The sequence below is a fragment of the Megascapheus bottae genome, chromosome 18 (genome assembly GCF_031878675.1).
Source record: "Megascapheus bottae isolate mThoBot1 chromosome 18, mThoBot2.hap1, whole genome shotgun sequence".
NCBI lineage: Eukaryota > Metazoa > Chordata > Mammalia > Rodentia > Geomyidae > Megascapheus > Megascapheus bottae.
In genome coordinates this window covers 30,000,110-30,027,833 of record NC_143526.1, presented here as the reverse complement: position 1 = coordinate 30,027,833, position 27,724 = coordinate 30,000,110, and the positions used below count along the sequence as shown (strand labels likewise).

General features: G+C 48.1%; 1 protein-coding gene across 1 annotated transcript; it reads left to right on the top strand.

The window, feature by feature from the left end:
* On the top strand, positions 1–25,226 carry Snta1 (syntrophin alpha 1). The gene is made up of 8 exons (XM_090352180.1): positions 1–422; positions 4,110–4,295; positions 16,199–16,403; positions 20,585–20,792; positions 20,925–21,055; positions 22,708–22,904; positions 24,313–24,500; positions 24,603–25,226. The coding sequence occupies exons 1-8, from the start codon at positions 116–118 to the stop codon at positions 24,693–24,695; spliced, it is 1,515 nt and encodes a 504-aa protein (XP_090208306.1). The 5' UTR covers positions 1–115; the 3' UTR covers positions 24,696–25,226.
* Positions 25,227–27,724: the final 2,498 nt, after the last annotated feature.

The following is a 27,724-nucleotide window of genomic DNA, read 5'->3' as shown; positions in this document are numbered from 1 at the left end:
GGGTGGCTGCTGGCCCAGCCGGGCCGGCGCTGCCCTCTGGCCAGGGTACTTGGTGGGAGCGGCCGGGCACGGCGGGACTGGGCGAGCGCGGCGGCCCGGGGGCTCGGAGGCGAAGATGGCGTCGGGCAGGCGCGCCCCGCGCACCGGGCTGCTGGAGCTGCGCGCCGGGGCGGGCTCGGGCGCTGGAGGCGAGCGGTGGCAGCGGGTGCTGCTCAGTCTGGCGGAGGACGCGCTGACCGTGAGTCCCGCCGCTGAGGGCGAGCCTAGCTCCGAACCCGGTGCTCCACGGGAGCCGGAGCTCAACGGCGCCTCCTCCGAGCCCGGCGCGGCGCCTCCGCAGCTGCCCGAGGCGCTGCTGCTCCAGCGGCGCCGCGTGACGGTGCGCAAGGCCGACGCCGGCGGGCTGGGCATCAGCATCAAAGGTGGGCGCGGGGCGCGCAGGGCGCACGGTCCTGCTGTCTGGGGGCCGCGAGAGCGCGCGGGGAAGTTGGAGTTGAAGGCCTTGTATCTGGGGCTGGGGGGATCTGAGGAGATGGAAGGTGCCGGGGGCAAATGGAGCGCCAAGGTCGGAGGGGCTCTCAGGAGTTGAGATCTCAGGGTGGACACCCAAGGCTCGGGATCGGAGGGCGGGAGGGCGCACCAAGGGCAGGTGGGCAGTTGGGTTAGGGGGCAATGAAAGTCAGGGAGCGTGGCCTCCCAAAAGCAGATGGGCGGGCGTGAAGAGGATTTGAGACCTGGGACACTGTTAGGACCAGAAGTATCTGAAATGCAACCAAGGTGCGTGGGTGAGGGTCAAGGTTTGAAATGTGGGGCACACAGGGGGGGATAGAGGTAGGCCAGGTCACAGACAAGAGACCAGCAGGGGACCCAGACACCTGGGGCTCCCGAGCTCAGGCTTAGAGTCCTCACCACTGAGGGCAGGAGTCTTCCCATCTAAGCATAGAACGGACTGGATGGACTCCAGAGTTGCCATTCCTTCCTGAGAGCTTTGGGACCCCAAGACCCATATCCTTTTTTTTAAAAAAATATAATTTTATTGTGATTATTAAAATGTATAGAGGGGTTATTCTTTCATAAAGTAATAAATACATTTTTTTTTTGCCAGTCCTGGGCTTGAACTTAGGGCATGGGCACTGTCCTTGGACAATTTTTGCTCAAGGCAGGTGCTCTGCCACTTGAACCACAATTCTATTTCCGGCCTTTTCTGTATATGTGGTACTGAAGAATGGAACTCAGAGTTTTGTGCATGCTAGGCAAGCACTCTACCACTAGGCTACACTCCTGGCCTTACATTTCCTTTTTTGAACAATGTCACCCCTTCCTTTGCTTTCCCCTGTCATCTCCTCGCATGGCGCTCTTTAGGGCCTAATCAGATTGTGTTGAGTTAAGGATCACTATGTGAACTTGGATAAGTCATTTTCCCTGTCTCTGAATCTGTGAACTGAAATCTGGATGATAGATATTTCTGAGAAAGCTAGGGCTTGCCCTGTCAGCAGGTGCTTGGTTGATTATCACCATTCAATGAGTGGAAAACTGAGGACCCAAGGTATTAACAAAGCTTAAATCTCAGCCCGTTGGGTGCGTTGGCTCACACCTGTAATCCTAGCTACTCTGGAGGCTGACATCTGAGGATCAAGATTCAAAGCCAACCCAGACACAAAGGACCAGAGACTCTTATCTCCAATTAACCTCTAGAAAATGGGAAGTGGGGCTTGGCTTTAGGATAGGGCGGTAGCCTTGAGCTGAAGAGCTCAGGGGACAGTGCCCAGGTCGAGTTCATGCCCCATGACCCACTTAAAAAAAGAAAGCTTAAATGTCTGCACATCCCTGGCTGCTCATTATTCCTGTCCATTTACCCGTCAAGGATGTCAGCGCTTTATCACCTTGGATGTGTCAGTCCCCTCCCAGGCTTCCTGGGAGCTGGCTGTGTTCACTGGTGCTCTGGACTCATTGGCCCAGGTAAAGGGAGGGGGGTGGTTGATGATGGTGGTGAATGCCATCATGATTTGCCAGGCGCAGTTGGCTCATGATCCAGGTCATTCTGGCAACAAGTGGTGAAAGGTAGGGAATGTAATCCCTGTTTTTCAGGCAAAGAAACAGACTTGGTAGTGAAAATGATTTTCCCAGAGTCACAGAGTGAGTGGCAGGACTGGGATTTGAATCTTTACTGTCATACCACTGTTCCACCTTGAGAATACCCAGGGGCTGGTTCTTTTCAGTGGCGGAGCAATCCTCTGACATCTAACCCTGAAGGTCGGAAGGAGGAAATGGGAAAACCAGGAAGTAGATAACAGTCTTACCCTCAAGCTCTAGTGTAGAACAACAGACCAATCCAAAAACATTTGTGTCAGAGTAGGAAGGAAAGGAGAACATAAGGAATTCCATTTTGCAGATGAACAGACTGACTCCTAGAGGAGTCACACATAGTTCATTTCTACATCCCTACTTGTAGGTGGGTATGATGACATATTAAGGAGCCCTCAGAGAAAGTACCGAGTCCATCCAATTCCTTGTGGATGGAGACTGGGCTCCTGTTGCTATGGTAACCTCCCCTCTAGAGTCCAGCAGAGTCTAAGGTAGCTAAGAATGATCATATTTCTTTTTCCTCCTACCCTCCCTCTGGTCCTGGGGCTTGAATTCTGGGCCTAGGCAATGTCCCTGAGCTTCTTTTGCTCAAGGTTAGGCCTCTACCGCTTGAATCACACCACCACTTCCAGCTTTTTCTGGGTAGCTTATTGGAGATCAGAGTCTTGTGAACTTTTCTGCCCTGGTTGGCTTTGAACTGCAATCTTCACATCTCAAGCCTCCTAGGATTACAAGTGTAAGTCACCAGTGCCCGGCAAGAATGATCACCCTTTTGACTGAACTAAAGTGGATCATTTTAGGGGTGTGTGTGTGTGTGTGTGTGTGTGTCGGGGTGGGGGGGCAGATATAAATAGAAACACCTTCCTCTTTTAGACCTGAAGCCTGTGCAGTGCCGTGAGTAAACTGATGGGCCTGTATGAGTCAGGAAACTATCCCTAATACCAGCTGTGCCTAAATTAGCTTGTGTGACCTTGGAGCAATGACCTCCTACTCCAATTCCTTATCTCCTGAATTGGGAGCTCTGTGAGGGTCTGATTTGCAGCAGTCTCCCATAGGGGTTGAGTGTTGGTTCTGAAGCCAGGAGACTTAGGTTCCAGTGCTGGCATTGCTACTTACTAGTTGAGTGACCTTGGACAAGGGACTTGTCTCTGCACTTGCATTTCCTTGGTAGGAAACTGAGTATCCTTGTGTGATGATGTGTTGTAAAGAGGCAAGGAGACAACTTTGAAAGCATTTGGCAGTATGTTCAGCATTTGATAGAACTGGTGTGAACTAGTTATTTTAAAGAGACATTTAAGATTTTAGCAATAAAAGTTATGTAAAATGGGTTATCTTTTTTCTTTTTTGTGTGTGCATCAGTGATATATAGTAAGGACATTTGAAATCTCTAGAGTTTAAGGCCTTAGTTTCCAGACTAGATCCTGGACCATAAGACTTTGTGCTTTCTGAAGAAATCTCTGGGGCCCCTAGCAGGCACTGACTTCTGTCTTAGTTTCAGATTGGGGCATGTCAGTAGATTCCCATGTTATGGTGGAATGACTTAAAGTCTAAAATATTTAAGGAAAAGTTCCTAAAGCACTCTGTTAATCAAGCACTTGTGAACACGTAAAACATTGGTCCCAAAAGACCCAGGGACCAAACTAGAGCATTAAGAATTTATAAAGGGGCTGGGAATGTGGTTTAGTGGAAGAGTGCTTGCCTAGCATGCGTGAAACCCTGGGTTGCATTTCTCAGTACCACATACACAGAAAAAGCTGAAAGTGTTGTGGTGGCTCACGTGGTAGAGTAAAGCTCAGGGATAGTGCCCAGGCCCTGCCCCAGGACTGGCAAAGGAAAAAAAAATATATAAAATATGTGTTTGGGTAATTTTAGTATCCCAAACTTCTAAGGCTTGCAGAGGTTCTCTCCTCTCCCCGAAACTGGGCTGGGCCCTGAGGTAGCCCTAAAGAAGTAATTTCAACTTGCTGTGACTCCTAAGCCTTGAAGCCTCTCCTCAGTGTCGATCTCCTTCTGTGTCTATGCAGGGGGCCGGGAGAACAAGATGCCTATTCTCATTTCCAAGATCTTCAAGGGCCTGGCTGCTGACCAGACGGAGGCCCTCTTTGTGGGAGACGCTATCCTGTCTGTGAACGGTGAAGACTTGTCCTCGGCCACCCACGATGAGGCAGTGCAGGCCCTCAAGAAGACAGGCAAGGAGGTGGTGCTAGAGGGTAAGTACTGTGGCCCAGTGGTCGGCCCATCTCCTCCTGGCCTCAGATGGCCCTGCCTGCCCTTGAGCAATGGGAGGTAGGCAGGGTTCAAAATCCTATCTGGAATTAGCAGGGTGTGGTGAAGAGAGGCTGGCTCAGACCTAATAGATCTTGTTTATATTTCATGTCTCTTCTATCTTAGCAGTGTGACATGAGGCAAGCACTTCATTTTCCCTGAGTCTTAGTTTCCTCACCTGCAGAATGGCAGTGTCATTCCTGGCCTGAGTTGATAAGACTGGGACTAAAAGCCCAGGCAGGATAAAGCATACAGTGAGTGGTTCGGGGAAGGAGGAGGGGCTGGAAAGGGACAGCTTAGATTCTTTCCTAAGGAGCTGTAAAGTCCAGGTTCTAATAGCACTTGAGAGCACGAATACCCCTAGACTTAATCTCATTTGGGAAAGATTTGGCCAGTACTTAACAAGAGGAAGAAAGATGGATTTGTTTTCCTTTTTTTTTTTTGCCAGTCCTGGGCTTGAGCTCAGGGCCTGAGCACTGTCCTTGGACTTTCTCAAGGCTAGAGCTCTACCACTTGAGCCTCAGCACCACTTCCAGCTTTTTTCTATGTATGTGGTACCGAGGAATCGAACCCGGGTCTTCATGCATGCTAGGCAAGCACTTTAACCACTAGGCCAAACTCCCGGCCCTTGTTTTCCTTTTTGTTTGCAGTACTGGGGTTTGAATTCACATTCTCACACTTGCTAAGCAGGCACTTAAGCTACATCCTCAGACCTTTGCTGCTTGGGGTTCTTTTTTTTTTTTTTTTGGTCATTGGGGCTTGAACTCAGGTCCTGGGTGCTGTCCCTGAGCTTGAGCTTTTTTTTACCACTTTGAGCCACAGCACCACTTATACTTTTCTGGAGTCTCATGGACTTTCTTACCTGGGGTTGACTTTGAACTATGATCCTTAGACCTTAGCCTCAGCTTTCTGGGTAATAGGATTATAGGTGTGAGCAACCAGTGCCCAGTGCCAATTTTTTTTTTTTTTTTTTTTTGCCAGTCCTGGGCTTGGTCTCAGGGCCTGAGCACGGTCCCTGGATTTTCTCAAGGCTGGGGCTCTACCACTTGAGCCACAGCACCACTCTGGCTTTTTGCTACGTATGTGGTACCGAGGAATCGAACCCGGGTCTTTGTGCATGCTAGGCAAGCACTCTACCACTAGGCCAAACTCCCGGCCCCCCAATTTTTTTTTCAGATAAGGTTTCATACTTTTTCTCCACTACTGATCTTGGTCAGAGCACATGCATCTCATGTGCCTGAGAGTAGATATTATCTGTCAAGCTCAGCCTGCTAACTTTTGCCTGGCCTGACCTGAAACCACACGTTTACTAGTCTATATCTACTGAGTAGCTGGGATTAAAGCTGAGCCACCATTCCTCCCTAGAGATGAGAGTTTTGGAGAAATCTGTATGATTTTCTCCCCGATGCTTTCCCTGTGTCACCTGAGTCTCATCTGTGTCTTACTGAGTCTCACCTTCTCTGAGCCACAGACTCTCCATTGGTTATGGTAGGCATTTTGCTATGGTCATCCCCATCTGCCATCTCTCTCAGGAGGTTTTTGCTTGGCTTAGCCCTTTCCTCAAACTCCACTCTGTCAGCTCCGGAAGCTGTGGGGCCCTGAGGAATGTGCCTTTGGTTCATTGCCCAGAAAGGGCCCAGGGAGGCGGCTGGGGCTCACGGAGAACCCCAAAGCCAGCAAAGCTGGCTTGGGTCTGGGACTCAGCTCAGCAGCTAAGTTTTACTTTATTTTTACACTTTAGGTGTTCTTATACATGCTACTGATGCTTTTTTTTTTTTTTTTTTTTTTTTTTTTGTCGGTTGTGGGACTTGAACTCCAGCCCAGGCCTTGTCCCTGAGCTCTTCAGCTCCTTGAGCCATAGCCCAAGTTTTTTGGTGGTTAATTGGAGATAAGAGTCTCACGACTTTAGTGCCCGGGCTGGCTTTGAACCTTGATGCTCAGATCTCAGCCCCTGCAATAGCTAGGATTAGAGACGAGAGCTACCATGCCTGGCTCTGCTTTTTCTTTTCATACTTAAAAGGGTTGACACAGGGCCAGGAGTTTAGCCTATTGGTAGAGTGCTTGCCTAGTATGCACAAAGACCTAGGTTCCCTTTCTCAGTACCACATACCTGGAAAAGCTGGAAATGGTGCTGTGGCTCAAGCTATAGAGCTCTAGTCTTAAGAAAGCCCAAGGACAGTGCTCAGGTCCTGAGTTCAAGCCCCAAGACTGGTTAAAAAAAAAAAAAGGTTGACCCTACCTAAAATCTTTCTCTGTCACTATTTCTCTATTGTGCATGCGTATACACACACACATACACACACACACACACACACACACACAAATATGCATGCATATACAGAGTTTTGCTTTTTTCCCCCAGTACTAAAAAAAAAAAAGCAAGCCTTGGGCCTCCTTCTACCTGCCAAACAAGCAGTACACCACTGAGTTACACCTTTAGACACATCCATCATTTTGTTTTTGTTTTCTTGGTCAGTTGTAGGGCTTGAACTCAGTGCCTGGGCTCTGGTACTGAGCTCTTTTCTCTCAAGGCTACTGCTCTACTACTTTGAGCCGCAGCTCTACTTTTGGTTTTCTGGTGGTTGATTGGAGATGAAGAGTCTCACAGACTTTTTCCAGCATTGGCTGGCTTCAAACTGCAATCCACAGATCTCAGCCTTCTGAATAGTGAGGATTACAGGCACGAATCAGAGGTGCCCCGCTGTTCATTTATTTTTATATTTTAGTGGTACGAGGGATTGAACTCTGGGCCTCTTGCGTGTGTGTGTGTGTGTGTGTGTGTGTGTGTGTGTGTGTGTGTACACACACGCTAATCCTGGGCTTTAACTCAGGGCCTGGATGCTATCACTGAATTTTTTCTGCTCAAGGCTAGCACTCAACTACTTGAGTCACAGTTCTACTTCTGGTTTTCTGGTGATTAATTAGAAGTAAGAGTCTCATGGACTTTTCTACCCGAGCTGGCTTCAAACCGTGATCCTTAGATCTCAGCTTCCTGAGTGGCTAGGATTACAAGTGTGAGCCACCAGTGCCTGTCAAGAGTAGATTTCTTTTTGAACAATGTCACCCTAGGTTGTTTTTTAGATAGGGACTCAGGCCACACCACCGTTCTCAAGTAGCTGGGTTTACAGGCACAGGCCACCATGTCCAGACTTTCTCTGAATATTTGATACTGAAGCAATTCTCTTTTTTCTCCTGTCACCGATTTTAGGAATTTATTTATTCATTTATTTGAGATATGGCCCAGGCTTGATTTTAACTTGCTATGTGGTCCAATCCTCAAGCTTAAATCCTTCTGCATTAGCTTCCTGAGTAGCTAGGATTACAGGCGTGAGCCACCACGCCTGGCTCTCCAGCTTTTTTCTTTCCCTGGCCCGTCATCCTACCAGTTTTATGGGGAAAGGCAATCCCCCACAAGGCTGCTTAAAAAGCTTGCCCACCAGTACGGTGGCTCACAACTGTAATCCTAGCTACTCAGGAGGCTGAGATCTGAGAATCATGGTTCAAAGCCAGCCCTGGCACTAAAAAGTCCATGAGACTTTTATCTCTAGTTAATACCAGAAAACCAGAAATCGTGCTGTGGCTCAAGGGATAGGATGATACCTTGAGCTGTAGAGCTCAATGACAACGCCCAGACCAAGGAGGAAGGCGATAACCTTGAGATGAAGAGCTCAGGGACAGTGTTCAGGTCCAGAGTTCAAGTTCCATGACTGACAAAAAAAAAAGCTGATGGAGGCTTGAGTGAGGAACTGGCTGCAGATGTTTTTTTCCTGAAGAATTTCTAAGAAGCCTGGAGGATAAGAGGATGCTGGATTGTGCTTGTCCTTGAGACTGGGAGTTTGTGGAGAAGGTCATGGTATGGCAGTTGCCCAAGTCAGGTGCTAGGGTTCCCGGCAGCCTCTCAGGGTCTAGATTTCCCCCTACAGAGCCCAGTCACTAGACAATGTTTAGAAGTTCCCCTCCCCCAAACCACTCCCAAGGCTGCCTCAAAGAACCTATGGAAACTGGCCTGTCATTTTGGATCTGAACTTAGTAAGACAGCTGAGCATCTTTCCTGGTGTTTGGGCTTTAGTGGGTACAGAATCCCTAAAATGTTCTAAAAGAAAGGTGTCACCTGGCAGCTCTAATACATTTTTAGAGCTATCCTTCTCCGGCCTACGTGGAGGGCTCAGCTAGGCTTGGGCCACTCCATCCTTCCTCCTGAAACTTTTCCTCAGCTAGCACAGGGGTTTGTACAAGTATTCTGTGCTTGTTCATAGCCACAGGGATGTGTTTGTGACAAGAGCCTGTGTACAAGCTGGCAGCCAGCACGCCTCTGTCTGCTGCTTAGAGAGGCCCATTGTGTGTGTGGGTCTTATGCCAGAGACAGCCTGGGGCCTTAGAAACTAGGCTCTGGGAAAAGGGAGGGATAGCTATAAAGAAAATGCCTTCTCTTATTCCTCCTCCAGAGTAGCTGCACACTGTGACTGTGACAACCAGTGAACCTGTCATGCATTGAGAAATAATACTGAAGAGCAGTAGAAACTAGTCTGTCAATGCAAGTGCCTTTGATATGGTAGCAAAGGCACATTCCACATACAGATTAGATTTTTGAAGGCTATAAACAAAAATGATAGGTGTGATGGTCTCTGTCTGTAGTCACAGCTATAGATTGAGGCCAGCCTGGTAACTTAGTGAGATCCTGTTTCAAGAGGGGAAAAACGTATCCAAATATACAGTAGCATGTAAATGAATTTGCAGGAGGGCCAAGAGTGTGGCATAGTGGTAGAGTGCTTGCTTAGTATATAGGAAGCCTGGGTACCACATACATAGAAAAAGCCAGAAGTAGTACTGTGGCTCAAGTGGTAGAGTGCTAGCCTTGAGAAAGGGCAGGGACAGTGCCTAGGCCCCAGGACTAGCCAAAAAAAAAAATTGTGTGATAACAGTCTGCATAAAGAAATAGGAATGATGACCACTTTATAGACAAGGTTGTTAATGTTCATTGAGAATAAATAAGTCCATTGAAGTCACAATAAAGAAATTGGCTTGGCCAGATGCAGTGATTCATGCCTGTAATCCCAGCTACTCCTGACGTAGAGATCAGGAAGATTATGATTTAACGCTAGCCTGGACAAAAAGTTAGAGAGACCCCACCTCAACTAGTAAAACTGGGCATGGAGGTGTGTGTCTGTCAACCCAGATACACAGAAATGCAGCAAGTGTAAATAGGAGGGCCATCCACCTCTAGGCTAACTTGGATAACAACTGACAAGCTCAAAGGACTGACGGTGTGGCTCAAGGGCTAGAGCATCTATTTAGTAAGCATTTGACCCTGAATTCAAACCCCAGTACTGCCACAAGAAGTTGGAAGATTCCAACTCTAACTGGACTGAAGGTCTCTAGTTACAGAGGCCACTATGGCTCCACCCTTGGATAATAACCAGCTGGGAGCATTGTTTTCGAGTCAAGCGTGTCAGGTGCTGAAGCCAGGTGCTGAAGCCAGCCGCTGTGGCAGGAACTCTTGTTTATATCGTATTGCCTATAAAAGATAGATTGGGCATTTCAAGTATTTAAAATGTCTTTCACATGACACCAACACATTATCATCATTTTTTCTAGAAAACTGGAAACTTGATTGTGGGTGTGTGTGTTGTTCCTGGGGATGGAACCTAGGGCTTAGTGAGTGCTATGTAAGTGCACTACCATGGAGATTCATCCCCTCCCGCCAGGACTGGAAGGTGTCTGAGAGTAAAAGCCCACGTGTAGATGGTCTGGTGGTCTTAGAGCTCCCAGACCTGGCCCTGAGCAGAGCACACCCGTACACATTTGGAGATTAATCCATAGGGTACATTTCTGATAATCCATTGGGTACACCTCTGACCTTTCCTACATTTCCTATAACCTTTCTAATGGCAGTTGCTAAATGGTTAAAAAGGCAGTCAGGGCTCACATTGGGTTTGACTGACTTGTGAATTTTTCTGTGTTGAGTTCTTAGAACTCTCTGCCAGCCCCTTGGTGCCTCTTTCCCTGGGGAGATGGACAGTGACTTGGCTTTATGCCTTTCAGTTTTCATCATTAAGGGCTGCACTGTTTAGCTGAGCTGGGTGCTCTGTGCTCGGCGCTCTGAAGGTGTTGAGGGACTCCCCAGCCAGCATCGGGCATGACTGAAGCCCCCGTTCACATCACCCATGGCTGCAAGGACCTGTTGTTGTGACCATTGATCCCAAGAAACCATTTATTTGGCTGCATAAACATAATCTTGGACCCTGTGACTCCCCACAGACAAACCTTGGCTTGATCCAGCCCTGGCCAGATCCATTAAAATGCCTGTGAGTCTCTGGAGGCAGATCTGGTCCTCCTTCACTGTGTGTTCCTGACTGCTTGTGGTAGTAGAGGAAACACTGATGGTAATCATCACAGTGGTAGCATGGGTTATTTACTGAGCACCTGCAAGGCTGGGCACTGTGCTAAGAGTCTTCCATGTTTTCATTGACTCTTCAGGGCTACCTCCATGAATTAGACACAGTATTAGCCGCATCATACAGGTTCAGAGAGGCAAAATTACTTGCCCAAGGTCACACAGTGGCAGAGGTAGAATTTGAACTCTGCTCTCTTAGAAGCCAAACCTGTGTTCTTTTTTTTTTGTCATGGGGCTTGAACTCTGGGCCTAGGCGCTGTCTCTGAGCTCTTCACTCAAGGCTACTGCCCTACCCCTGGGCCTGGGTGTTGATCCTGAGCTCTTCAGAATATATATATAGACCTGGAGCTTGAAGTTAGGGCCTGGGCACTGTCCTTGAGCTTCTTTTGTTCAAGGCTGGCACTCTATCACTTAAGCCACAATACCACTTCTGCATTTTTCTGTTTACGTGGTACTAAGGAATCAAATCCAGTGCTTCATTCATGCTAGGCAAACACTCTACCACAAAGCCACATTATCAGCACTCTTCTTTTCAGCTTGGCCTGAATTTCAACCATGATCTTCAGATCTAAGTCTTAGATTCTTTTTCTTTTTTTTTTTTGGCCAGTCCTGGGCTTGAGTTTAGGGCCTGAATACTGTCCTTGGTCTTTGTGAAAGCTAGAACTCCACCACTTGAGCCTGGGAACCACTTCCGGCTTTTTTCTGTGTATGTGGTACTGAGGAATCGAACCTGGGTCTTTGTGCATGTGAGGCAAGCACTCTACCACTAGGCCAAACTCCCAGCCCTGGCTTTAGATTCTTGATAACAGATCCCCCACCCACCTGTAATACCCCTGGGTGTGGGAAAGGGAGCTGTTGTCCCTCTAGCTGTGGTAGTCTTGCTTGTGGTAGACCAGCTCTGCTGGTCAGCCTTGCTCCAGGCCTAGCAGGATCCGGGAATGGAAACTATTTTTAGTCCAGCCTTGCTAAGCCAGGAAGTACTAAAGGTCATCCCTTTTAGGCCTGTTGGAATGTCAAGCCTTCTCCAGACTATCTTGATGAAGCAGGTAGGCAACCTGATTCTGAATCCTCACAATACCTTACTTGAGAACTAGCACACCAGGATCCATTCTATATAGGCAAGGAAAAGGGTCTGGAGAGATCTCAGGGGTCGCCAAGAGTAGGAAGTAAGTGATAGACCTGATTCAGATCCTTGCCTCTCTGTTTCCATATCCTGCACCCATCCCCTTGGACTGTGTAGGCTAAGAACTATCACCACATAGCTGTCTGTTGAAGATCTGTTCTTTAGTGGAGTCTTGTCACTGGGACTAGGCTCGGTTCTGGCTTCCCTCCTTGGCTGAGCTAAGGTCTGTGGGAATTGGGATATCCATTTGTATCTGTCTGGTTTCCCTAAGGAGGAAACCCATGTATCCATGGGAGCTTTACCAGGATCCCAGGCCAGGGCCTAGCTGGGGAAAGAATAAACTCCAGTGAGGCCCTTGTGCCCTCAGCCTTGGAGGCCACAGCCTCATGGCAGCCCCACCCTGCCTAGTCCGGTGACTCAGGCAGAAACCAGAGCAGGAAGGAGGCTTTGGAGCTGAGCTATTTATGGTCACTCCAGGGCCTCGAGGCTTCTACTCCTTACTCTGGGAGAGGCCACTTGGTTTGTGAAATCTGAGTCCTGCTTCTGGCACCAACTGGCGGGTTGTCCATTTATAGCATCTGCTTATGGGAATGGAGGAGGACCCCGTTCTGGGACAGTCAGGCTGAGCTGAGACTCCAGACTTTTCTCTGGCTTCAAACTTGACAAGGGTCCATTTGCTGAACCGGTAGCACATGAGACCCCTGTTGGATTCTGGGGGCACAGAAATGAGTCCTATTAGTACTTCTGCCTGGCTGTCCTAGCTAGAGGAGAGAAGACACAGGCAGTGTGCTTTCTCTTGCATTTCATTGGCCAGAGATGCATCCAGCATCTTCACTTTCTCATATTAACAAGGAAGAGGAAAGGAATGATGGTTAGCTTTTTTTGTTTTGCCAGTCCTGCTGCTTTAACTCAGAGCCTGAGCACTGTCCTTGGGCTTTCCTCAAGGCTAGAACTCTGCTACTTGAGCCACAGTACCAGCTTTTCTATTTTTCTATGTATGTGGTTCTGAGGAATTGAACCTGAGTCTCTGTGCATACTAGGCAAGCACTCTACCAGTAGGCCCAATTTCCAGCCCTGTTTTTTTTTTTTTGTTGTTGTTGTTGTGGGGCTTGAACTGTAGGCATGGGTGCTGTCCCTGAGCTCTTCAGGTCAAGTCTATTGCCCTGCCCCTTGAGCCACAGCCACAATTCTGGTTTTCTGGTGATTAATTGGAGATAAGAGTCTCACTGAGTCTCACTACTTTAGTGCCCAGGCTGGCTTTGAACTGTGATCCTCAGATCTCAGCCTCCTGAGTAGCTGGGATTACAGGCTGCACCTGTAGCACTGCACCTGGCTTGATGGTTAACTTTGACTAAGATGCTCCCCTTAATTTAGAGATAAGCAGACTGTCTTGGGATCAGGAGAAAGGGAGATGGCGTATGTCTGTTAGGTAGGCTGTAATATGTCTCATGTCCACTGGATCCTTTGAAATATAATCCAGTAGGGAGTTCTGGGTTAAGTCATCACTACACTGATGGGGATTCATTTTAGTTTAGGCCTGGATCCCAAACATCAGAACTGGGCTTTCTCTCCCTCCCTCTCTCTCTCTCTCTCTTCCTCCCTCCATCCCTCCCTCCCTCTCCCTCTTTCTCTCTCTCTCTTTCTCTTTGTTTTTCCTAGTCGGTTGTGGGGCTTATACTCTGGACCAGGGCACTGTCCCTGAGCTTTTCAGTTCAAGGTTAGTGCTCAACCACTCTACCACTCTGAGCCACAACACCACTTCTGGTTTTCTTCTGGTTAATTGGAGATAAGAGTTTCACAGACTTGTGCCAAGGTTGGCTTTGAACTGCGATCGTTAGATCTCGGCCTCCTGAGTAGCTAATACATTTCTTTTTGGACAATGTCACTGTATCTGTTTTTCTTTAAAACAGTTGCCAGCCTGGTACTGGAGGCTCATGCCTATAATAGCTATTTAGGAGGCTGAGATCTGAGGATCACAGTTTGAAGCTAGCCTGGGCAGGAAAGTCTGTGATTCTTATTTTCAACTAAGTATAAAAAAAAAAAAAAAGCCAGGCATGGTGGCTCACACCTGTAATCTTAGCTACTCAGGAGGCTGAGATCTGGTGATCAAGGTTCGAAGCCAGCCTGGGCACAAAAAGGACCTGAGACTCTTATCTCCAGTTAACCATTAGAAAACAGGTAGGATGGTAGCCTTGAGCTGAAGAGCTCAGGGACATGCTCAGGACAAATTCAAGCCCTATGATACACACACACACACACACACACACACACACACACACACACACACACACACACACAAAGCCAAAAGTGGAGCTGTGGCTCAAGTAGAAGTGGCAGGGTACCGGCCTTAAGCAGAAAAGCTCAGGGCAGTGCTCAGACTCTGTGTTCAATTCCCATGACTAGTACAGACAAATATAAACACTGTTGGCAGACATTCAGTCATTGTCAGTTAAACATACCTAACTGATTTAGCCAGAATAACAAAACTGTTTTATCAGCAGTCAGTCTTGATTTGTAATGGCTACCAAAGAACTGCATGACTGACTGTTGATGTCTTCCCTGAGCCTGGGAGAAAGATCACAAGTGTCATGTTTGGAAATTTAAAAATCCAGAGAAAATATAAAATTAAGAAATAGTAATGTTAGATTAAAATGCCTCTTAGGGCTGGAAATGTGGCTTAGTGGTAGACCACTTGCCTAGCATGCATGAAGCCCTGGGTTCGATTCCTCAGTGCCCCATAAACAGAAAAGGCTGAAGTGTCACTGTGGCTCAAGTGATAAAGTGCTAGCCTTGAGCAAAAGAAGCCCAGGCCCGTGAGTTCAAGCCCCAGGATTGGCAAAAAAAAAAAAAAAAAAAAAAAAAAAAGCTTCTTGCTGGGCTAATGCCTATAATCCTAGCTACTCAGGAAGCTGAGATCTGAGAATAACAGTTCAAAGTCAACCAGGCACTAAATTCTTAAATATAAACAGATTATTCAGCTCAAGTAAGGTGTGGTTTTTTTTGTTTTTTGTTTTTGGTGTGGTTTTTGTTTGTTTGTTATTTTTCGTCTTGTCAGTCATGGGGCATGAACTCTGGGGCTTGGGCGCTGTCCTTCAACTCTTCAGCTCAAGGCTAGTGCTCTACAACTTTGAGCCACAGTGCTACTTCTGGTTTTCTGGTTAATTGGAGGTAAGAGTCTCACTACTTTAGTGCCCAGGCTGGCTTTGAACCGAGATCCTCAGCCCTCAGCCATCTGAGTAGCTAGGATTACAGGTGTAAGCCACCGGCGCCCAGCTATAAGGTGTTTATTAATATTGAAGGTGTCCTATGTGGAAGAATACTAAAGATGAAGGTATACATAAATATGAATATTTCATATGCTAATGAATGGAGAGGTAGTGGCAAGCAGTAAGACAGTAGTAGAGCAGTCTCACATCCTGGTTCCCATCTTGGTGTTCTTTCTCTTCAGCTGTTGTCTGTTTTCTTTTTTTTTTTCTTGCCAGTCCTGGGCTTTATCTCAGGGCCTGAGCACTGTCCTTGGGCTTTCCTCAAGGGTAACACTTGAGCCACAGCACCGCTTCCTGCTTCTGTATGTATGTGGTACTGAGGAATCGAGCCCAGGTCTTTGTGCATGCTAGGCAAGCACTCTACCACTAGGCCAAACTCCTGGCCATGTCTGTTTTCTTTGATGAGCTATCCTGAAGGGCCAGATCCTTCTTCATGGTTAGAACTTGTTCTACCAAGTCTTGCTGAAAGGGCCCTGGAGAATGGTCTTTCTTCCAGGAAGAAGCTCAGTGAATGGATATTGGTAGACGTTGTATTTTCTACCCCATTGTCCCACTGGAAACTTTAGCTTGAAATAAGATAATGATATTGGACAAGATTTAGACTGCTTTTTTTTGGGGGGGGGCTGCTAGCTTGAACGCAGAGTTTGACTTCCTTCCTTCCTTCCTTCTTTCCTTTCTTCTTTCCTTCCTTCCTCTCTCCCTCCCTCCCTCCCATCCTCCCTCTCTCCTTTTTTTTCCTTTTCTTTTTTTCTGTCTTTCTTTTTCTTTTACTTTTTTTCTTTTTCTTTTTTGGCCAGTCCTGGGGCTTGAACTCAGCACCTGGGCACTGTCCTTGGATACTTTTTGCTCAAGTGCTCTGTCACTTGAGCCACAGTGGCATTTCTAGTTTTTTCTGTGTATGTGGTACTGAGGAATTGAACCTGGAGTTCCATGCATGCTAGTCAAGTACTCTACCAGTAGGTCACATTCCTGGCCCCATGACTTAGGCTCTTAATTGATGATGATGATGATGATGATGATGATGATGTTTGCTGGTAGGTAACTCCTGGCCTTTCTCCTGACCAGTTAAGTACATGAAGGAGGTCTCACCCTATTTCAAGAACTCTGCTGGCGGCACTGCAGTTGCTTGGGACTCACCTCCTGCCTCCCCTCTTCAGCGGCAGCCATCCTCCCCTGGCCCCCAGCCCCGGAACCTCAATGAGGCCAAACATGTGCCCTTGAAGATGGCATATGTCTCCAGAAGGTGCACTCCCAATGACCCGGAACCCAGGTAAGGCTAGCGTGGGGCACTCATGGTAGGAGTCTTGGTGTTCCCTCTGTGTTATAGAAATAAGAATAGAGTAAGTGCTGGGCTGGGAGTTTGGCCTAGTGGTAGAGAGCTTGCCTAGCATGCACACACAAAGACCCGGGTTCGATTCCTTGGTACCACATACATAGAAAAAAGCTGGAAGTAGTGCTGAGGCTCAAGTGTAGAGCTCTAGTCTTGAGAAAGTCCAAGGACAGTGCTCAGGCCCTGAGCTCAAGCCCAGGACTGGGAAAAAAAAAGAAGTGCTTAAGAAATAGGCTGAACTGCTGGGCATGGCAGTTCACATGGCTAGGATTATAGTGGCTCACACCTGTCATCCTAGCTACTCGGGAGGCTAAGATCTGAGGATCAAGGTTCAAAGCCATCCAGGGCACAAAAAAAATCTGAGTCTCTTATCTCCAAATTAACCTTTAGAAAATAGGAAGTGTGGCTTGGCTCAAGGGTAGGGTGGTAGCCTTGAGCTGAAGAGCTCAGGGACAGCGCCCAGGCTGAATTCAAGCCTCATCACTCTCTCTCTCTCTCTCTCTCTCTCTCTCTCTCTCTCTCTCTCTCTCTCTCTCTCTCTCTCTCTCTCTCTCTCTTTCTCTCTCTCTCTCTCTCTCTCTCTCTCTCTCTCTCTCTCTCTCTCTCTCTCTCTCACACACACACACACACACACACACACACCAAAACAAAACAAAACAAAAAAACGAAATAGGTTCAACTGCCAGGAGTTTGGCCTAGTGGTAGAGTGCTCACCTAGCATAAAGCATACATGAAAACCCAGGTTTGATTCCTCAGTCCCACATACATAGAAAAAGTTGGAAGTAGTACAGTGGCTCAAGTGATAGAGCTCTAGCCTTGAGAAAACCCACGGACAGTGCTTAGGCCCTGAGCCCTGAGTTCAAGCCAGGTCTGCAAAGAAAGGAAGAAAGAAAGGAATAAGGAAGGAAAGATTGACTGAACTGATGCATGAGTGGCGTTTTGAGCTGGTGTGCTTTGCATCTTACTTCTTCCTGTGTCTCTACTTTGGCTTTTTGCTGATTAATTGGAGATAAAAGTCTCTTAGATTTATCTGCTACTTCCTGCCTGTGAAATAGAAACAGGTGATTTGCATATTCTTTATGGTATTCCACTGAAAGTGCCTTTAGAAAATTTTAAATTATTAAATTGTATAAAATGTTTATAATTCTATGTCAGGTCATGAGTACAATGCTTCTTGAAAACTTCCATTCTTTTCCCGTTTTTCCCATTTTTGTCCCTACTCTCAAGTATGTAGTTCAATTTTGCATTAGGTGACGATGAGGCAGAATTATTCTTTCTTGCAATTCCTAGAATCTTAAGGTTCCCAGCCTGATCCAAGACATTTCCCACAGTGTGTATTTCTAAGTGTGTGCACATGTAAACAAACAAAAGTGTGTGTTTGTATACATTTACGTGTAAATGGAGATAGATTTATTTTATTTATTTATTTATTTATTTTTGCCAGTCCTGGGCTTGAGCTCAGGGCCTGAGCACTGTCCTTGGACTTTCTCAAGGCTAGAGCTCTACCACTTGAGCCTCAGCACCACTTCCGGCTTTTTTCTATGTATGTGGTACCGAGGAATGGAACCTGGGTCTTCGTGCATGCTAGGCAAGCACTTTAACCACTAGGCCAAACTCCCGGCCCCAGATAGATTTATTATTATGTGGCAGAGTTGATGCTATACCACATAAACCATATCTTCACTTCTGGATTTGTTGTTGTTGTTGTTGTGCCAGTCCTGGGGCTTGAACTCAGGGCCTGGGTGCTGTCCTTGAGCATTTTTGCTCAAAGCTAGTGCCCTCCTATTTGAGCCACAACTCCACTTCTGTTTTTTTTTTCACAGTTAATTGGACATAGAGTTTGATATAGACTTTTCTGCCTGGGTTGACTTTGAACCAGGATCCTCAGATCTTAGCCTCTTAAGTAGCTAGGGTTATAGGCCTGTGTCACCCGTGCCTGGCTCACTGCTGGCTTTTGGGATTTGTCAGTCAGGGCTGGCTTTGAACCTTGCTCCCATTCTCTGGAGTAGCTTGGCTTAGAGGTATGACCCACCCACGCTTGACTTAGGTAGGTGGTCTTGATAACTTCGCCTGGGACCAGCCTTGAAAACTCAGTCCTGCCTTGGCCTCCTGAGTAGCTGGGATTATAGGTAAGTCTTTCCTCAGGTGGCACTGTCACATTTTTGTTGTTGAACCAAATCACAAGTCAAGGAGAACAGAAATGAGTTTCACCTTTTTGCTGGAGAAATAGTCTCTGTACAAGCAGAACCTTTGGAGACCATACTCTATGCAGGAAAGACATCTCTCTAGTTTTATCTTTCTAGAGTCATACTTTCTAGTCTTTTATCTAGGAATCATTGGTCAGAACTGGGTCACATGACTAGCCACAGATGCAAGGGAAGCTGAGAATTTTAAGTATTTTTGATGGTAGGGAGGCAGAGGTAGAGGAGTGGCATGGGTGTTTGGAGAGCCATCCTATAGTTTCTGCCTATGTCATGTAGAGATGTCAAAAGGAGACTGGGAATGTAGCTTAGAGGTAGAGTGCTTGCCTAGCATGCATGAAACCTTGGGTTCAATTCCTCAGTACAACCAACACAGAAAAAGCCAGAAGTGGCGGCTGTGGCTCAAGTAGTAGAGTGCTAGCCTGAGTACAAGGAGGTTCAGGGAAAAATGGTCAGACCCTAAGTTCAAGTCCAGGACTGGCAAAAGAACAAAAGAAAAAAAAGCCTGACAGTGGTGGCTCAGGCCTGTAATTCTAGCTACTCAGGAGGCTGAGCTCAGAGGATCACAGTTCAAAGCCAGCCCGGGCATGCAAGTCCATGAGACTCTCATCCCCAATTAACCACCAGAAAACCAGAAGTGGTTCAAGTGATAGAGCACTAGCGTTGAGCTTAAGAGCTCAGGGACAGTGCACCCAGGCCTAGAGTTCAAGCCCCACAACTGACCAAAACAAAACAACAACAAAAAAAAGATGAGATGCCAAAAGGGGGTGAACAATGAATCTTTAATGCCCCACAAAAAATTTCCAAAACTGGTACTCCTCCTATTACTACCTTGCTGAAGCTCTCCCTATGTCCTTGCCTTGCTCTCTACTACATGTTTCAAGCTTTTCTTTTTTTTTTTTTTCCCAGACAGCTTCTTGCTCTGTAGGCCTCAGTTGGCCTCAAACTCTCAATCTTCTGCCCTGGCCTCAGAAATTCTGCATAACCACACTTGGCTTACTTTTTTTTTTTTTTTTTTTTGCCAGTCCTGGGCTTGAGCTCAGGGCCTGAGCACTGTCCTTGGACTTTTCTCAAGGCTAGAACTCTACCACTTGAGCCTCAGCACCAGCTTTTTCCTATGTATATGGTACCAAGGAATCCACCCTGGATCTTCATGCATGCTAGGCAAGCACTCTACCACTAGGCCAAACTCCTGGCCTGGCTTACCTTTATTTATTTATTTATTTATTGTTGTTCATGGCGCTGGAACTTTGGGCTTGGGCACCGTTCCTGAGTTCTGCAGCTCAAGGATGCTGCCCTACCCCTGAAGCCACAGCGCCACTTCAGTTTCCTCATGGTTAACTGGAGATAAGAGTCTCATGGACTTTAGTGCCTGGATTGACTTTGAACCTCGAACCTTGATCCTCAGCTCGATCCTCAGATTTCAGCCTCTTGAGTAGCTTGGATTATAGGCATGAGCCACCATGCCTGGCTTGGACTACCCTCTCTCAAGCCAACTTAAGTTTTTTTTTTTTCTTTAATTTTTTATTTTTTCTTTATTTTCTTTTATAATGGTTCTGTGCAACAAAGGGAAAAGGGAAGGTAGGAGCTGGGCCAACAAAAGAATCTTCCATTGCCTTAGTGGAAAAGATTAGTATACATTTCACATCACGGCAATTTTGGGCTCAGCACACATTTTGAGTGTGTATATATTTGTGTGTTTATGTCAGTCTCTTGTCTTTCCATCTCATGAAACTTCAACAATTGAGCCTGGGCCTCCGCGGGGACCCTTACTCTTGATAATCTTCATGGATCCCCTGTGATTTCTTCTTGTTTGGTGCGGGGGAGGGGGCTTCTGGGGCCAGATCATCCCGTGGGACAGCTATAGCCCAGAGCCTGCCTTCCCCTCTCTGCCCTCCCTCCACCCCGTTGTGCCTGCAGGTACCTGGAGGTCTGTGCGGCAGATGGCCAAGACCACCTCTTCTTGAGGGCCAAGGATGAAGCCAGTGCAAGGTCATGGGCAGGTGCGATCCAAGCTCAGATCGGTGCACTGGTGCCCTGGGTCAAGGACGAGCTGCAGGCATTGCTGGCAGCCACGGGCACGGCTGGAAGTCAGGACATTAAGCAGATCGGCTGGCTAACTGAACAGGTGCCCGCTGGGCCTGGAGCCTAGCCCTCCCCATTTTTTCCTCCCTGTCCCTAGTACACCTTATTACCCCACTCTCCTGACCTCTGACCTCTCCCTCTATACACCTTCTCACTACTGCTTTGCTTTCCATAGTTGTCTGGCGGGGGCACAGCTCCCACCCTGGCCCTGCTGACCGAAAAGGAGCTGCTTCTCTACAGTGCTCTCCCTCAGACCCGAGAGGCCCTGAGCCGGCCGGCCCGCACTGCCCCACTCATCGCCACCAGGTACCTGTGGGCAGGGGTGGTGTGCTCCACCCAGAGGTTTGGGCAGGTGGGCCTCAAAATTCCAACCCTATTCTGCCCTCATTTATCCTCCAAGTCACCTGAAGCAATCTCTACCCTCGCCAGGACTCAGTCTCCTCATCTGTAAGATGAGGGCTTAGAACAGGCCATGTGATGTCTCATCAGTCGTCCATTTGTTGATGCCTACACCTTGAACGACATGGTTGAGGGGACATGGGGCTGACCTCAACAGTCCCTGCCATCAAGTAGAACCCAGCAGTGTGAGAAACAGACGCAGAGGTAGCCATTACAGTGCAGCCATATTATCCATTTCACTGATTGCCTTTCTGGAGGAAATGGCTTTTGAACTGCCTTCTGATGGAAGGGTGGGAAGTGGTTGTTTAGGCAGCGGTGTGAGAGCATCTTTAGTGGAGAGAATGGCACGGGCAGAACTACAGAGGCGTGAAGGGGGTAGCACCTTTCCAGAACTACGATGTGGGGTAGGCAGGTGTATCCATGCAGGAAACGGGGAGAAGAAAGATGGAGCTGGCTGTGGGCTTTGCTGTCTGGAGAAGGAATGTTGGCTTCCTCTTATCACTTGGAGCAGGGTTGGAAGGGTTGAGCCAGGGAGCCGAGTGACAGGCTGCATTTTAGAAGAAACCCTGCAGCTGCCTCGTGGAGTGGCCCTTGTGTGGAGAGGGCAGGGTGGAAGGAGGGAGAGCTGAGGGGGTGGGTGGAGGCAGCAGATGGAGGAGACAGCACTCCCAGTGGAAAGCACATGGTTAGAAACCTCCTAGGCTTTGTGCGCTGCCAGCTGGGGAGGCTGCAGGAGTGGAGTCGCTGGTGAACAAGAGGCTTGGAGCTTCTACCTGGAGTGGAGGCTGTGGGGTAGAGGCTGAGCCAGATGCTGAGTGAAGTCCAAAGGACACGTGGGGCACGTGGGAAGTGTGGATGAGGACTTGTGGCTCAGGGCTGGATGGTGGTTTCCATGGGAACTGAGAGTGGAGAGAGTGGGTGGAATGAGGGACAGAGACAGAGCTAAGGGTCAGCACTCGGAGGTCTGCTGGCCACGGTGAGCCGGTCCCCACCCAAGGCCACACAGTGAGAGTCAAGCTGCAGAACACCTGTCCCTTGTCCCCAATGTCTCCTCTTCCTGGGCTGATGGCAGGAGCCTGCTGGCACCAGGGGTGGTGGATTACCTCCTAATCAGGTGACTCATAAGGCAGTGTGTTTACTGAGCTCCCAGCATGTGTCATGGTTTGAGTGACTGTGAATACAGTAGGGGGGAAGGAGTGGGGGAGGGAAGGAAACATTTCTACCAACACAAGTAAATAGAGTGACATTTCAGGTGCTACGGAGAAAAGGAAAGCTGGTGGATGGGGGTTGTTTTAGACAAAGAGGTCACAGATGGCTTCTTCAAGGAGGGGACATTTGAGACGATGTACAGGAAGCGAAGCACATCCAGGCAGAGCGGGGGCAGCATGTGCAGAGGAGCAGAGGGGAGGGACAGGCAGGGTCCTGAGACCTGCCTTGTGCTGAGACTTAGTGATCCCCTTGTAAGTCCCGTTCCTGTCCAACCGTAAAGCCATCACCTGGAACTGCTCCGCCTACCCCTGCCCAAGGCTTCCTGCTCAGCCCTCTGCCCTCCTCCCCAGGCTGGTCCACTCAGGCCCCTCCAAGGGCTCTGTGCCCTACGACGCAGAGCTCTCCTTTGCCCTGCGCACGGGCACTCGCCATGGCGTGGACACTCACCTGTTCACTGTGGAGTCACCGCAAGAGCTTGCTGCCTGGACCCGGCAGCTGGTGGACGGCTGTCACCGGGCCGCCGAGGGTGTGCAGGAGGTGTCTACAGGTACGCTGAGCAGATGGGGAGCCCCTCTGGTGATGAGCCTCTTATCCCCAGAGACATTCAAGCTTCCTTCTATAGGGTGCTTGATGGGGTTAGAACGTGGAGTTTGGACTCTCCAAGGTAGATGGTGAGGCTGCTCCCTGGGGTCTGTCTTGCCTTGTCCTTGTGATTCTGCTGGTGGGATAGAGGTGGGCCTTCTGGTAGGGTTAGATAAATTACAGGGCATTCAGTTTGATTTCAACTTAAGTAAATCATGAATACTTCTTTTTTTTTTTTTTTTTTTTGCCAGTCCTGGGCTTGAGCTCTGGACCTGGGCACTGTCCTTGAGCTCTTTTACTCAAGGCTAGAGCTCTACCACTTTGAGCCACAGCCCTACTTCTGGTTTTCTGGTGTTTTAATTTTATATGAGTCTTATGGGGCTGAGTGCTGGTGGCTCACCCCTGTAATCCTAGCTACTCAGGAGGCTGAGATCTGAGGATTGCAGTTCAAAGCCAGCTAGGGCACAAAAAGTCCATGTGACTCTTATCTCCAATTAACCACCAGAAAACTGGAAGTGGTGCTGTGGCTCAAGGGGTAGAGTGTTAGCCTTGAACTGAAGAGCTCAGGGATAGTGCCCAGGCACAGAGTTCAAGCCCCACAACTGACTGACTAGAAAAAAAAAAGTCTCACAGACTTTCCTGCCTGAGCTGGCTTTGAACCAGGATCCTCAGATCTCAGCCTCCTGAGTAGCTAGGATGACAGGCGTGAGTCATCATTGCTCCGCTCAAGAATACTTTTTTGTTTTGTGTATGTGTGCCAGTACTAGGGTTCAAACTCAGGGCTTTGTGTTCTTGCTTGACTTTTATACTCAAGGCTGATATTCTACTATGTGAGCTACAGTTCCCTTCTGATTATTTTTGCTGGTTCACTGAACATATGAATCTTACTGGCTTGTCTGCCTGGGCTAGCCTTGAACCACAATCCTTATCTCTCAGCCTCTTGTGTAGCTGTGATTACAGGCGTGAGCCACTGAAGCCTGACTTACCTTTTTTTTTTTTTTAATGTTTGTGCAAGTCTGTCTATATGGAATGTCTAGATGGAATTTTAATTTAACGGAATCATTCTATGCTTTTAGGGGCAAGCCTCTGCTCATAACAGATTTTAAGCCGTCTTTATTGTGTTGCAAAGGTCAAGATTCAGAGCCCTATCTGGGCTACTTTGACCCAAGCGCTTCCCTTCTGCTCACAGCGCTGCCTTTAGTGGGACTAGAAGCAGCTGTATGTTCCTTCTGTATTTTAAGATGGGAATGACAGAAGGTGGCAGCAAAGGTGTCAGGACAGTTAGCCTCTTCCATCCTTGGGGGTGGTTGAGCTCTGTGGAACTGGTAGTGGGTGAGTCCCAGCTGTGCCTGTGCCCACATGCCTTCCTGCAGCCTGCACATGGAACGGCCGTCCCTGCAGCCTCTCGGTGCACATCGACAAGGGCTTCACACTATGGGCTGCTGAGCCTGGTGCAGCCCGAGCCGTGCTGCTGCGACAACCCTTTGAGAAGCTGCAGATGTCCTCGGATGATGGTGCCAGTCTCCTTTTCCTGGACTTTGGGGGTACTGAAGGAGAGATTGTAAGTGATGGGCTGCCTCTGCCCTCTGCGGGTGTGGGGAAGCACTGTCCTGGAGGCCAGGCTGGACAGGGCCTCTGACCCTTCTCTCCATTTTCCTTGCAGCAACTGGACCTACACTCGTGTCCCAAAACCATGGTCTTTGTCATTCACTCCTTCCTCTCAGCCAAAGTCACTCGCCTGGGGCTCTTGGCCTAGAAGTTGCCAGAGGCACTTGCCCTGAAAGGGGGTGGTGGTGTTTGATCCTCACAATGCCTGACCTGGCTCACTGCCAACTGCCTGCTCACTGCTGGGCTGAGGGAAAGGAGAAGAAAGGAGCAAGGGCCTCACAGACTCCCCTTTGAGGGAGGCTGGCTTGGTCTCAGGGACCAGGACCCAGGCCCAGGACACTGTGGACCTACCTGTGATGGGGTGGCATTCCCGCTGCCCACCTCCACCAGTGCCTTTTGCAGAGAGATATTTTGTGTACACAGAAGCCATTCCGAGCCTGGGACCTGCCTCAATGGGGATCCTGACCCCAGCCAACAGCTGGGTTGTTAGGCCTTCTAGAGGCCCCTAAGCCACACCCCCAGCGGCCCCATCTGAAGCTAGAGTACCAGCCATCAGCAAGAAAAAGAAGAGGAGCCTTTCTGTTCACTTCCGTTCAGCTCCACCACTGTGCAGCACCTGGTTTTTCTCTTCATCCTCTCTCCTCCTTTTATTTGGATAATAAACAGCCTGTGAGCACAGTGTCTGTGGTTTGTGTCTCGGCTTTTGGTCTCTGTGGTGGCCCCAGACCACGCATTAGGGTCTCTTTCCAAAAGAAGGGGAAGACTTAATGAGGCACTAAAGAGAGTGCTTTGTTTATGTTGTGTGACCAATTAACCTGCAATGTACTGACCTAAAACAACATTTATCATTCCTTTGGTTCTGTGGGTCAGGAACTAGAGATGGGCTAAGCTGGGCTGCTCATGCCTCAGGTCTCTCATGAAACGGTCGCTGTGTCCTGTGAGGGCTGGGATGGTAGGCTGGACTATGTCCTGTATTGCTCAGGTTTGTGGTTGTTGGCAGGAGATCTCAGCTCCTGGACTCCTAGGCCAAACCATAGAGAAAATAAATATCTCCATAGATGGCTTCTCGCAGAGTGAAAACAAGGAAGAGGGAGCAAGGAGGGATAAACAGAGCCTCTTAGGAACCCACTGCCACTTCTGCATTCAAAGTGAGTCACAGTCCAGGCTGCACTCCAGGAGAGGCATTTGGCACCGCATCCTGGAGAAAGGATTCATTTGAATGAGTGCTTGTAGCCTATAATGAACATATCCTGACAGGTTCTATCTGTCAGGAGCCTGTAAATGTAGCCCTTCCCTGCTGCTAGGGCTGTGGGCTGGGTTTGAGCTGAGTGAGGCTGGTGGGTGGCATAGGCACTGGGTCCATGCTGCTTGAAGGATCATGGCTCTGCTAGATAGGCTGTAGCACTCACATTGCCACCTGTGTATCAGCTTTTAAATATAAATTAAAACTCATCCCCTCTTCACACTAGCTGCATCCTACATGACAGTAGCTCCTGGACTGGCTCAAGCAATTCTAATTGGGCCTGACATCTGTGGTTCCCGCCTGCAACCCTAGCTACTCAGGAAGCTGAGAGCTGAGGATCAAGATTGGAGCTAGGAGCTGGTACAGCTGAGAGGAAGGCTAATGGGTATTGATTCTCAAAGGACTCATCTGAAGCTTCGACAGTCAAATATGTGATTCTGATTGAGTATGAACACAGAGGTAGCTGTGAAGCCTGACTGGGACCTAAGCTGGCTGGGGAGAAAGGAGATTTTTTTTCTCTCAGGAGATGAAGCAGAGGTCTTGCTGAATCACATGCCTATTAACTATTTTTGCCCTGCTGTGGAAAAATCCAGCCCTATCTCATGGGCTTCAACAACTGGCATTTATTTTCATGTGTTGGGGCTGGCTGCACATTGCAGGTTGACCAGCTTGGTCTGGGCTGGGCAGTTTTGCTCCAGGCTGTGGGTTGGGCTTGGATCTGTTCTGCATTCTTCCTGAAGTCTGAGGTGAAGGGACACTGGCTCCCAGGCTTGTCCCTCAACAGGTCACTCAGAGTAAAGAAAAGTAAGTCACTCAGGCATATTAGGATCTTCAGCCAGACATTCTGGGAGGGAAACAATGCCCCAGTCAGTGGAGGAGGAGGGGAATAAAAATTTCTGCCAACCAGGTGAAATGAGACAAGTGGAAGGGGCAATTCATCCCAGGAAATCATCCAAATGGAAGGTCTCAAGGTCAAATGAAACCCCAGGTTTCCAAACTCTTGGAACCTGAGAGGTTTATTTTCATCACCTTCATTGCTCAAGATGCCACACTGGTCCAGAAATCCTCTATCACTTTCTGGATAGCTGGCACAGCCCCAGTGCTCTCTTCATTTGTCTACATGCTGCTCCTACCCCTGAGATAGTGTGTTCATATTCTGTAGCCAAAGAGACAAGGACTCAGGAGTGATTAGTAGGGCATGGTTACGGAATTGTTAACAGCAGAGCCTCAGTGGAGCACAATCTAGCTTGGAATAGCTCAGTGCTAAAACTAGGGATATGGGGTTAAGCTGATTTGTGGGAGGATCTGTTTTAAGGTCTGACGAATATTGGTTTTGTGAGCTCCAGCATGTAGTTATCTGAAAATGAGTCTGAGCTAATAACCATAGGTAGATTTTTTTGGGGGGGCGGTGAGTATTGGATTTTGAACTCAAGCTCACTCAGCTTGATACTCTTATCACTTGAGACATTCCTCCAGCTTTTTTTTTTTCCTTAATTATTCTGGAGACAGTCTCATATTATCTTTGAATCATAGTCCTGTGGATTCTCCCTTGGGAGAGGTATGTGTGTTAGGGTTCTCTTGAGAAACAAGATCAACAGATTATATATGGATCTATGTTTCTGTTCAGGTTTTGTAACAAAAATGCCATCAACTACTGGGGATGGTAGCACTGATGCCCCAAATTACAACACTTGGATAAGATTCTTTGTCTCATTAGTTTAGAAAAATGAGTTCATGGATAAATAAGATGTAAAATGGCAAAGATTTATATAATAAAAAGGTAGTTCTCATTAATTGATTTTTGCAGTGGTAACCCCCTTGCTGTTCATCAGTTTTACAAAAAAAAAAAAAAAAAGATAACCAGAGCTCCTGGCTCCTGACAGACAAGAGGGACACCATGAGGAGACATCTTATTAACCCCCTCAATTCCTGGG